The sequence below is a fragment of the Cnephaeus nilssonii genome (assembly GCF_951640355.1).
Source record: "Cnephaeus nilssonii genome assembly, chromosome: 3".
NCBI classification, from domain to species: Eukaryota; Metazoa; Chordata; class Mammalia; order Chiroptera; family Vespertilionidae; genus Cnephaeus; species Cnephaeus nilssonii.
In genome coordinates, this window is record NC_137074.1 from 80,209,035 (window position 1) to 80,221,542 (window position 12,508).

Here is a 12,508-nt window from a genome sequence, read left to right on the forward strand (position 1 = left end):
AGTTTCATCTTACCAGGAATTCTACATTATATGCACCTAATAATAGCTTCAAGATATATAAAGCAAAAATTGCCACATACATAAAGGGATAGTTTAACAAACTACTCTTTGTAACTGATAGAACAAGTTAGAACAAGCAGACAGGAAGGGAGAGGGAGAAATAGAAACATTAATGATGAGAATCATCAATCCATCTATCAGCTGCCTCTTGCACGCCCCCTACTGGGGATCGAGCCCTCAACCTGAGCATGTACCCTGACCAGAATCGAACTGTGACCTCCTGGTTCATTGGTTGAAGCTCAGCCATTGAGAGCCACACTGGCTGGGCTGCAATTGGACATTTTAGATAGTATATCAATCATGGCAACAATGGGTACTGGTCCCCTGCCCCTTCCCCTCCCAAGGCCAGGTTATTTTTATTTGCTTGTTTGGGGACAGGCTGGATTATTTTAGTGAAGTCTATTTCCCCTTGCACTGCCTAAGCCTCGGATGTTTCCGGCAGGGTTGTGCGGCTGTATGGTTCCAGTTACCCTGGGATGACACTGATTTTGATAGTGCTTTCTTCCTCTCTGTCCATGATCACACCCAGCTGCTAAACACCACTAATTGCTGCCTAGTTGCTAAATTATTATTTTTAAACTATTTTTTTTTTATTGATTTCAAGAGAAGAAGGGAGAAGGAGAGAGAGATAGAAACACCAATGGTGAGAATCATTGATCAGCTGCCTCCTGCACACCCACTACTGGGGATCAAGCTAATATGCTAATATGCTCTTGGCTGGAATCGAACCTGGGACCCTTCAGTCCACAGGTTGACGCTCAATCCACTGAGCCAAGCCGGCTAGGGCTGCTAAATTATTTTGAATAATACCCTGGGATTAGATTATCAGGACAATAAGTTACAAACTAGTCAATATGCACATTGTGGTTCCTTTGAAAAAACGTCTGCCCAGCTGGCATGGCTCAGTGGTTGAGCATCAACCTATGAACCATGAGAGACAGTCAATCAATGGTTCTCACTCATCATTGATGTTTCTCTCTCTTCCTCTCTGAAATCAATAAAAATATTTTTAAATAATAATTTCTGAGATCAGTATTTGTTCTGGTTCCAGGAGGGCTCCTCCCATCTGTCTCATTTCCTACTTCTGTCCTACACACTAGCAGGCCTACAGCTTATCATGTATCTTGAATCTCCTCCCAATCGCCTCTCACCTTAACCTCCACTGAGCTTGAGTGCCTCTTAGGCTTCCATATCTTCAGACTCCATTGCAAATAAAGTCAGTCTTTGGGAAGAGATCAGCTCTCTGTTTTACAGTCTGCTCCTCTCTCCTGGCAAAGTCTCTGAGCCAGGGTTCTGAATCTGGAAGTGGGGACCTTGGCAAGTTTCTGAGTGACACCCTACTTTGCAAGCTGAACATTTATTTGGTGAAAGGGATGGCAGCAGCCTGAGGCCCTCTCAGCTGGGAACCACCTCTTCATGAACAGACACAAGCGTGGTCAAAGCCTCAGTCTTCTCAGCTCACTTTGCCCAGATTAGAACCTCTGTTGGACAAGTGGGGGTTGGAGGGCAGAAGGGAGTCCCCTCTCAACCACACTTCCCCAGGCCTTATCTCAGAGCAGAAGCTTCCGTCCCTTCAGGGTGAGCCACCCACTGGTTCACCCCCCAGGAAACTCTGAGCATGATTGATTGGATTAATGCATTAGTGATCACACTGATTAAACTCAGTCTCCAGCCTCTCTCTCTCCTCCCTTAGAGGCTGGGGGTGGTGGTTACTGTAAGTTCAAACCTCTTATTCACACAGTTTATTTTTTTGGCAATAAGCCCCCCACCCTGAAGTTATCTACCCCACCATGTGTAGCTGATTTTCACTCTGTGATTCCTATTTAACATTATACTAGACACCCAATACAGAGCAATAAGGCAAGCTAGAATTGAAATAGGAGAAATACAGTTTCATTATTTGCAGATGACATAATTAAGTATGTAGACAATCCAAACTATTTAAATTAATAAGGAAATTTTGCAAGGTTGTTGATGGGTCTTATTTTCAATCATAGAAAAATCTTCAATATTTCACCATTTAGTATTTTTTGTTTGTTTGTTTTGGTTAATCCTCACCTGGGATATTTTTCCATTGATTTCTAGTGAGAGGGGAAGAGAGAGGGAAAGACAGAGAGAAACATCGATGTGATAGAGACACATTGATCGGTTGACTCTTGCATGTGCCCTGACCAGGGGGGAGCCTGCAACTGTGGTATGTGCCCTTGACCGGAATCAAACTTGGGACCCTTTGGTCCACAGGCCGATGCTGTATACACTGAACCAAACTGGCTAACACAGTTAATTCATTTCTATTGGCAATACATATACATTAATGACAGCAATGATACAAACTGCTTAGTAGCAGCAATAGTAATGACTTTTTTTAAAAAATGTATTTTTATTGATTTCAGAGAGGAAGGGATAGAAACATCAATGAGTGAAAGAATCATTGATTGGCTGCCTCCTACTGGGGATCAAGCGCACGACCCAGGCATGTGTGACCAGAGTCAAACCCGGGACCCTTCAGTCCACGGGCCAATGCTCTATCCACTGAGCCAAACCAGCTAGGGCAGTAGCAAGCAAATTTAACCAGGGGATATCCACACTGTTTGGGGAAAGTCATCTGACAACAAAACAATGCATTTCTAAACAGAAATCCTTATAAATATAGAAGTTCCCCCCATCCTATCTAATAAAGAGGGGAAATGCAAATTGACCGTCACACTGTAACAAGATGGCTGCGCCCACAGCGGAGGCCGAGTTCCCATAACAAGCCTTAACAAGCAATCAGCAGGGACCTGAGGCTGCGCCCCCCACCATGTGGGGCTTGACGGGAGACCCCGCCCAGGGGAGCTTGACGGGAGAACTCAGGCTACGCCCCCCGCCCCAGCACCAGGCCGGGAGACCTCAGGCCGTGCCCCCCGCCTGGTGGGGCTTGAAGGGGGACCTCAGGCCGCACCTTTTGCCCTGGGCTGGGGGACCTGAGGCCGTGACCCCTGCCCCGGCACCCGGCTGGAGGACCTCAGGCCGCGCCCATTGCCCCAGCGCCAGCTGGGGGACCTGAGGGTGTGCCAGGGCACCTGAGGCTGCACCCCCTGCCCAGTGCTGGGCCAGGGGACCTGAGGCTGCACCCCCTGCCCAGTGCTGGGCCAGGGGACCTGAGGCTGTGCCCCCTGCCCGGCAGGGCTTGACAGGGGTGGGGCCGACCAGGTCTGGATCTCGCCCAATGGGGTTGGGGCCGGCTGGGTCTGGGTCTGGTGCGATTTCGAGGTGTGCGTGGGTGGGCGGGGACTTGACTCTGGGTCCCATGGCATGCCCCAGACTCTGACAAGAGGAAGATTTTCATATATATTTTACTAATTTTCTTTCATCTCTGACACTTCTATTATAAAGGGCAAATGGCAATATTAAAATATTTCCTCTAATTAATTCCCTTTTAATGTGCACAAATTTCATGCACCGGGCCACTAGTGATAATATAAAGCTGTATTTTTGGAAATTTAACACTGGTTTCTACATGCAATTTATGTAATTCTACACATTTAAATTATCCAAAGTTGGCAATTACACTAAATTTTGTGATTAGATTATGTTTAAGAGTAAGAAGTTTTAGTATTATTATGTGTTCCCCAAATGGTTCTTTTTTAAAAAATATATTTTATTGATTTTTTTACAAAGAGGAAGGGAGAGGGATAGTTAGAAACATCGATGAGAGAGAAACATCGATCGGCTGCCTCCTGCACATCCCCCACTGGGGATGTGCCTGCAACCAAGGTACATGCCCTTGACCAGAATCGAACCTGGGACCTTTCAGTCCGCAGGCCGACGCTCTATCCACTGAGCCAAACTGGTTAGGGCCAAATGGTTCTTTTTTAATGTGTTCTATTCCTCTTCCCTTTAAAAAATAGGTTAACTTGGTAACAGATCAAATAACAGCAACTGATTTATGAATTGGAAATAGTGACCAGCTCAACTCCAAAGCTTATGCTTTTAAACAAGTTTCAACATCTTTTATTTACATGTTTATGACATACATCAATGGCCATATACAATTATCTAAATCTAATAACAATGGTGGGAATGAAACATAAAAGACACAATTTCAAATTTTAGTCAGGTTGAAATACATTTTCACTAACCAAAAGATACAATAAACAAACAGCCATTATAGAGTTATAGATTGTATGTCAATTCACTTAAAACTGAAAGTCAGCCACACAACTATTGAAATGGGAAATTTGCGAATACAAATATTACATATGCAAGTATAATGCATGCATGGCATCACATTAATTCTTTATCTATGAAGCCATTTTTAAAGTGAACTGGAATTAAGTATCTTAATATATGTACATCAAGGCACATTATTTTCCTGTGCTTTAGGAATGATTTACATATGATTTGCTTATATCTTAATTTTATACCTTATATTAGCTTTTAATACTTAAATGTTTGACTTTAACAATTATAGCTTGAGTGGTAGCTTCCCAGAGGAAAGAAATGGTTATTTTGAAAATCAGAAAATAAAAAAATAAGATAGCTTAAAGTGGGAATTTAAAAATAAAAAACGCAAATTAATATCATTTAAATCTCAGGTAACTTTTTATAATAATTTACTTTCAAAAATTTGGTGAGCCATAATTACTTTCTTTAAGTAGTATACTATAATGAGAACGGAATTGAAGACTTTTCAATTATTGTACAATTAATTATATGATATCCACAGGGCCACCATAGATGTCTACCTTGTTATCCTGTTTCTAAATTGCAGTTTTTCAACAAAATTGAACAATTAAACATGATACAAAAAAAAAAAAAAGAGGGCGAAAAAAAGGAGAGAAAACAACAAACAAAAAAGAACATGATACAAAAGCTGCAAACAAAACAAACCTAGTTTTAACTTGTTCATTTTTCAGCAAAAGAATTATAATCCCCCCCGCCCCCCATGTATTGTTATCCAGGAGAAATTATTTTATCAACAGAGCTTAATAACAGCATTTTTTTGCTTATGGTCTATTTACTTGCCTTGGAGAGTATAGTAAGGCTTTAATAGGCATTTCATGCATTTTAATGGCATATTTAAAATCAGCTATTCATTTAAAGGTGCCCCATATAGGTAAGTATACTGTGCAAACTTGATTACAATATGTAACTCATTAAGTGCTTTAAAATAAAGAATCCCTGACTTATAAGGGCTTAAAATAAATAGTAAATCAAGAATCACAGATTTGAAGCATTTTAAAAATGTAATATACCTATTCATCTGACTAAAATGCTTTATATTAGAATTTTAAATCTATAAAAAGGCAAATGAAATCACAAAACTTCTATATTTTGAGAATAAAAGAGAAGAAAAGCTTACTGGTGCAGCCTTTTAAACTCAAAGTATGTAATAATGTCAAAATGCAAATGAAACTGTACAGTTTTTCATTTATGATAGTCCTTTACACACATTAATTCATAAAAAGTATACCATGATAAACCACGGCCATCAAATAGATATTTTCAATTTCTTTACAGTAAATGGACTTTAGCTGGACAAACCGTTCAGAAATGTTAAAACATCATCAAACATCCCAGAATTTTCACATACAAAGTCTAAGTGGAGAGTCACATAGTATTGTAAACAAATGTCCTGTGAGTTCAGTACACACGAGATGTCACTTTTACAAATTCCCATTACTATATTCATTCTGCTTCTGAAATATGTGCCACCTCTACTTCAACAGTCTGAATAGCTTCTGCAACTTCAGATAACTTCTGTCCTTGCTGTTGTGCCAACACATAATTAACCACCTGCATAATACTTTGGTCAGAGAGTGTAGATACAGACGGATACTCTTCAGTGGCTGCAACGGCTTCAAGAGCTTCCATAGTTTCTCCGGTCACTACCACAGTCTCAAGTTCTTGAGGATCACTGCTTTCCTGCTCATGAATATCTGCTGTTACGATGCTAACAGCATGCTCCACTTGAGTTCCTTGGTTATGAAACTGAAGGGTATCTTTTTCCAGCATAATTTTGCAAGGCACATAATCTCTGTGGAATTTAGTCATATGTTTTCGGAGTGTCCGAGCATCTATGTAGGCTTCACTGCACACAGGGCAAACATAGGGCCGTTCACCAGTATGTGTTCTGACGTGGCGTTTGAGAGATCGGGCATCAGCCCAAGCTACTCCACATGTTAAGCACTCAAATGGCTTAACTCCTATTAAAAAAAAGAAGAAGAGATGTGTGTGTATGATGAGGTGTGCAAGTACCAAAATATATTAAATTTGCCTGATAAATAATGCTTTTATTAAAATACAGTAGTGCATAAGCCTTTCTATCTTAACTATGGCAATCTTTTATTTAGGACCTCATGGTTTACCTTAGAATAAACCAGATTCTGTAAAATAATCTCTCTAAGATGTGCACATGGATAGAAGTTACTGAGGCAATTCTGAGTTTCTGTGCACAGTCTCATTTAACCTTCACAGCAACCCTATAACCGAGGATAAGAAAACAGAGGCATGGCTCAGCGGTTGAGTGTCAACCTATGAACCAGGAAGGTACATACCTGGGTTGTGGGTGCAGGAGGCAGCCAATCAATGACTTTCTCCCATAATTGATGTTTCTATCTCTCTCTCCCTCTCCCTTCCTCTCTGAAATCAATAAAAAATATATTAAAAAAAGAAAAAGAAAAGAAAGCAGGCTCCAAGTAGCCCATGAAAATGTTGATAGAGAATATTAAGCTCACTAAGTTAGATACTCAGGTTCAGAATCACCTCTATCATTTGAAAAAAACTTTTATGATATGGAATATATCTTTTATCAAGGAAGGTGAGGTAAAAAAACAAGAGGGCTGATAAAGGGAGTACCAGTATTGGATTGTCTTTTATGCTCTATATATTTATCTATATTGTATAGCCATATAGTTACCTTCATGATTGTTCATGTGTCTCCTATACTCTCTCAGTTGAGTGAATTTCCTTCCACATCGTTCACACACCCGTTCTAGGTTTTGCTTTGCTCTTCCTTTTTTCCCATGGGTAGCTTTCTTTACATGCCTTCTGAACAATGCTTTTTCATAAAATTCTTTGCCACATATATTACATCTAAAATGGAGAGAAAAAAATTAAAAGCATCAGCATCCATAAAAATTAATCCAAGTATATGTGTGTGAATATATATATATATATTAGAGGCCCGGTGCACAAAATTTGTGCACTCAGGGGTGGGGGGCGTTCCCCAGCCTGCCTATGCCCTCTCACAGTGCGGGAGCCCCGGCATCGATCTCCCCTAAGAGGTAGGCGCCACCCACCCATCCAGGGCTCCTCGATGGATTGCTCCAAAGAGGTAGGCTGGAGCCAGGGGACCCCAGGCTTCGCCACATGGAGGTAGAGCCGCCGGGACCCGCCTCCGCGGCTCCGTGTGGTGAGGCCAGGACCCGCCTCTGCATGCAGCCCCGCCCATCTGTGCGCACCCACTGCACACACAGCCTCCTGGTGATATATTGTCCCCATGTGAGAGCATCACGGCGTGAGGGCATCATGGCATGAGGTCGTGATGACCACATAGGTTTTTATTAGTGTGTGTGTGTGTGTGTGTGTGTGTGTGTGTGTATGAATAAAGTTCAGATCCTCCTCAGATTTACTCACCTATAAGGTTCAGTGACAGAATGAGACTTCACATGGGAATACCAATCTTTCTTCCAACTATAGCACTTATCACAATATTGGCACTGGAATGGCTTCACACCAAGATGTTTGTTCATGTGCTGACGAAGATCTCTAGCTTCAAAGAAACTTTTTTCACATCTGCAATAATAAAATTCAATCACCCAATTGGATCATCTTATTATTCTTTTAAAACAAGCTTCAAGAATTTAGTATATTCTTGGGTTTCTAGAACTCCACAGGATGATCCCAATTTTTAAAAAAATATATTTTATTGATTTTTTACAGAGAGGAAGGGAGAGGGAGAGAGAGTTAGAAACATCGATGAGAGAGAAACACCAATCAGCTGCCTCCTGCACACCCCCCACTGGGGATGTGCCCGCAACCAAGGTACATGCCCTTGACTGGAATCGACCTGGGACCTTTCAGTCTGCCGGCCGACGCTCCATCCACTGAGCCTAACCGGTTAGGGCAGGATGATCCCAATTTAAGACAAAAGAGTTCACTAGTACTCCAATCTTGTAATAAGGCTGCAGGATGTTAAGTTCTTTTGGCCCTACCTAGAAACATTTTAGAAAGAATCATGCAGACCTCCCAAAGGTTACTACAGACAACATATACTTTTTGTCTCCTCCTCAGTCCCATCTGATCTCCTTCTTTACCATCTCCCATTCTCTCTCCATGTGTTGGGAGTAGGCCTCACCTTAACTATATGGATGGAGCAACTGACTCAGCCTGTCAATCAGAGGAAAAATGCTTTGGGGAATAAGGGCTTTGAAAAATTCTCACGAGCCCTAACTGGTTTGGCTCAGTGGGTAGAGCGTCGGCCTGTGGACTGAAGAGTCCCAGGTTCGATTCCAGTCAAGGGCATGTACCTTGGTTGCAGGCACATCCCCAGTAGGGGGTGTGCAAGAGGCAGCTGATCGATGTTTCTAACTCTCTGTCCCTCTCCCTTCCTCTCTGTAAAAAAAATCAATAAAATATATTTTAAAAAAACACAAAAAACTCTGGCGTATTCCTGGGAATCTAGAAGGGCTGTGTACACACTCAGGAAAGACCTGAAAAGGCCCTAAGCTCTCACCTCTGGTTGACTCTGCACAAACAGGAAGAGCAAACCAAGACAGTTGTGAACTGCCTGGCGGAGTGTTGAAGGCATTCCGTCATTAGAAAGTGGTAATGCTGCCCGGCTGGTGTGGCTCAATGGTTGAGCATCAACCCATAAACCAAGATATCACAGTTCAATTCCTGGTCAGGGCACATGCCCGGGTTGCGGGCTTGATCCCTAGTAAGGGGTGTGCAGGAGGCAACGATCGATAATGTTTCTATCATCAGTGCTTCTGTCTCTCTATTCCTCACTTCCTTTCTCTCTAAAAATCAATAAAAACATATTTTTTTAAAAAGAAAGTGGTGGTGGGGCAATGGGGGATAAGGACACATATGTAATACCTTAATCAATAAAGAAAAAAGAAAGTGGTAATGCTTGCACAACAGTGTGAATGTACTAAAAGCCACTGAATTATACACTTTAAAGTGATAAATTTTATGTTACATGAATTTTACCTCAATTAAAAAAACAATTTCAGGAGGTTTTGGAGAAATCAAGAGAGGCAGAAAGTAAAGGAGTCTGAAGGAAGGACAAACTAGCAGAGGGCCCAGCACTTCAGAGAAACTGCCTAGAGAGAAACTCTGGCTGGCCCCAGGGATCATTCTTCCCTACATACCATGTGGTACCCAGGTACTATATTTGAAGACTCTCTTTCAATCACATATATTTATTTTGTGATGGAAGGGTCAGGTTTTAATGTCCTGGTCCTTGGAATGGTGTCCAGCACCAGGTCATTCCCCGTGGTCCGGCTGCTCATTCGAGCTGCCAGCTTCATCAGGCACCAGTTCCATGTCCAGCTCCAGCTGACCCATGTAGATACCCACAGCACCGGCCCAGAGCAGGCCATTGGCCAGTTCGGTGCCCACACCTGTGGTCACACCCCCACCCACAGGCAGCCCAGCAGGAAGAAGCCAGAGGCAGCTTTGCAACCCATGCCACTCTGCATGAAGGAGATGACCCTGATGCTGGATGCCAGGAGGCCATTTAGAAACCAGGAGAGGACGGCTGTCTCCTGTGCCTTCTGGAGTACCCAGGTGTCTATGGTCCAGCTCGGCCACGGGATGGGCAGGAGGGACGGCGTCCCTGTGCCAGGGGCCCTGACTGGGGGAAGGCCCCCTGGGCCTCTGGCTCCGGGGCTGCGGCAGCAGTGACCCCATAAGGGCAGCCGGGCCAGGTGGGCAGCCTAAATCGTTTTAAATGGGAATTTGTATGGTATGTGATTTATTTCCAAATAAAACTTTAAAAAATAATAAGTAGAAATATCTAGGCAAAAATGGGGATTAAAATCAAGAAGAAACAAATAACAATTTAATATTATTTTAAAATATTTTCTTTTTTCTCCAGCTTTATTGAGGTATAACTGACAAAAAAAATTTAAAGATATTTAAAGTGTACATGATGATGAATTGATATATGTATACTACATTGTGAAAGGATTCCCTCCATCTAGTTAATTAGCACATCTAGCCTCTTGGAGATATATATATATATATATATATATATATATATATATATATATATATATATATATATGTGTGTGTGTGTGTGTGTGTGTGTGTGTGTGTGTGTGTGTGTGTGTGTGTAAGTTCTACTCTTAGCAAATTTCAACTATACAATGCAGGTGGTTATCAACTACAGCTACCTCAAATATTTTCTTTTGAAAACAACTTTCAAACAAACCTAGCATGAACATAAGGAAATTAACTGAATGGCTCACCCATTAAACACTTACTGAGTACAGTGATAGCCTCGAACCTCAGGCTTTGGCTGGTGCTTCTTTTGGTGCTTGCTGAGTCCAGAGCCCCTGTGAAAAGACTTTCCACAAACTGAGCAATGGTACTTGGACTCTCCTATAAAAATAAAACCATGTCACAAATCCAACAATCATGTACTCTTCCAATAGAATATCTTACATCATATTTCAGAGGTTATTTTATCAAAGGGACATGGAAGATAAAACATTTGGCAGCCACCTTCTAAGAATAACAACAAACCACATCAAAATCCCTATTTCCTCTCAGCTACAGTGCTAGCAAGGCTACTGCTACACAAAGAATGTGATACACTTCATAATCATCTGGAATGTAATAGTAAGAGCTGAATACAAGTTCTAGAGGAGATATCTACCCTTCATCAGGCATTTCCACATAACTGCTTTGAGCATTTGAAAATAAACATGTGTAAAATAATAATTCTAATGAAATTATAAGCCACATAACATGTTGACAGTTACATTTGCCTACTGCGTAACTTTTTAAAAGCATGACCATTTCTTTAGGTACCTCCATCTAAATTACACATGATTTGCCCGGCTGGTATAGCTCAGTGGTTGAGCATCAACCTATGAACCAGGAAGTCATGGTTCAATTCCTAGTCAGGGCACATGCCCGGGTTGCTGGCTCAATCCCCAATGTGAGGTGTGCAGGAAGCAGCTGATCAATGATTCTCTCTCGTCATTGATGTCTCTATCTCTCTTTCTCCCTTCCTCTCTGAAATCAATAAAAATATATTTAAAAAGTAATTAAATTACACATGATTTAACATTCAGTATGTATTTTTCTATGCTGAGGAAAACAATGAATATTTTTACACAAATAATATAGCTCTAAAACTAGATTTAAGAACATCTTTTATTTTTTTATTTTTTATTTAAATATATTTTATTGATTTTTTACAGAGAGGAAGGGAGAGGAAGAGAGAGTTAGAAACATCGATGAGAGAGAAACATCAATCAGCTGCCTCCTGCACACCCCCCACTGGGGATGTGCCCGCAACCAAGGTACATGCCCTTGACTGGAATCGAACCTGGGACCCTTCAGTCTATAGGCTGACGCTCTATCCACTGAGCCAAACCAGTCAGGGCTAAGAACATCTTTTAGCTTTACTCTCATTAATGAAACACTGCACACATATAGCCATCAGTATATCAATATAATTTCTGAAATAATCACAACATAATCAATATAATAATAAATTAATAATATATAATATGAACAGGGTGGGTTTAAAGTAGGTTTACAGTTGTTCCTATGGAAAATAATATAGCAATTAATAAATAATAATACAAGAATAAACTCTTCTCCATGCTCACAATTATAAACCTACTTCTGCCCCACTCAGGAATTATGTCAATAGAAATAGAAATTCCTCATTACCTGTGTGAATACTCATATGTTCTTGAAGACTCCGTTTGGTAACAAATGACTTAACACATAGTTCGCACTGGAACTGCTTTTGTGATTGATGGAGACTCTGGTGTAATTTTAGACCATGCTTGTAGATGAAAGTCTTTCCACAGACCTAAGACAGCACAGGTATTCAAAACAGTAAAACCGAAAAGCAGATAGAAGCTGCTTCTGAAGAATGAAGACAGAGAAACCTTATGCCATTTTAAATTAAAAACTTAAATTAAGGAATTAGCTGGTTGATCATCTTCTGATTCCAAAATATTACTATTTTTCTTATACCGTGATCACTGGCAGAGCTCAAAGCACTACAAAAAACCTCACGCTGTTTTTGAGAGATTAAACAGTATATATACTGTATTAAAAGAGACATGGGAGCTCAATAAAAAATATATATACTAATTTCCTGCTACACCAGCTAGAAAAGTGCTTCTCAAACTCTGTGATGAAGAACCAGTCACTCCTCCCCTCTCCCCGGCCACCGCAACCCACTGGGGAAGAGGTTTTTGTTAAATGCAAT

The 12,508-nt window shown here is 41.1% G+C and overlaps 1 protein-coding gene across 2 annotated transcripts in view; it reads right to left on the bottom strand.

The window, feature by feature from the left end:
* Window positions 1-3,739: 3,739 nt before the first annotated feature.
* The window catches only part of ZBTB11 (zinc finger and BTB domain containing 11), a 35,575-nt gene continuing 26,806 nt past the window's right edge, over window positions 3,740-12,508 (bottom strand). For both annotated transcript variants that reach the window (XM_079767436.1, XM_079767437.1), the window contains exons 7-11: window positions 11,959-12,103; window positions 10,536-10,653; window positions 7,681-7,839; window positions 6,962-7,137; window positions 3,740-6,248 (exon numbers count right to left, since the gene is read on the bottom strand). In XM_079767436.1, the coding sequence (XP_079623562.1) occupies window positions 5,731-6,248; window positions 6,962-7,137; window positions 7,681-7,839; window positions 10,536-10,653; window positions 11,959-12,103 (1,116 nt within the window). In that variant the 3' untranslated portion in view covers window positions 3,740-5,730. The remainder of the gene's footprint in view (window positions 6,249-6,961; window positions 7,138-7,680; window positions 7,840-10,535; window positions 10,654-11,958; window positions 12,104-12,508) is intronic.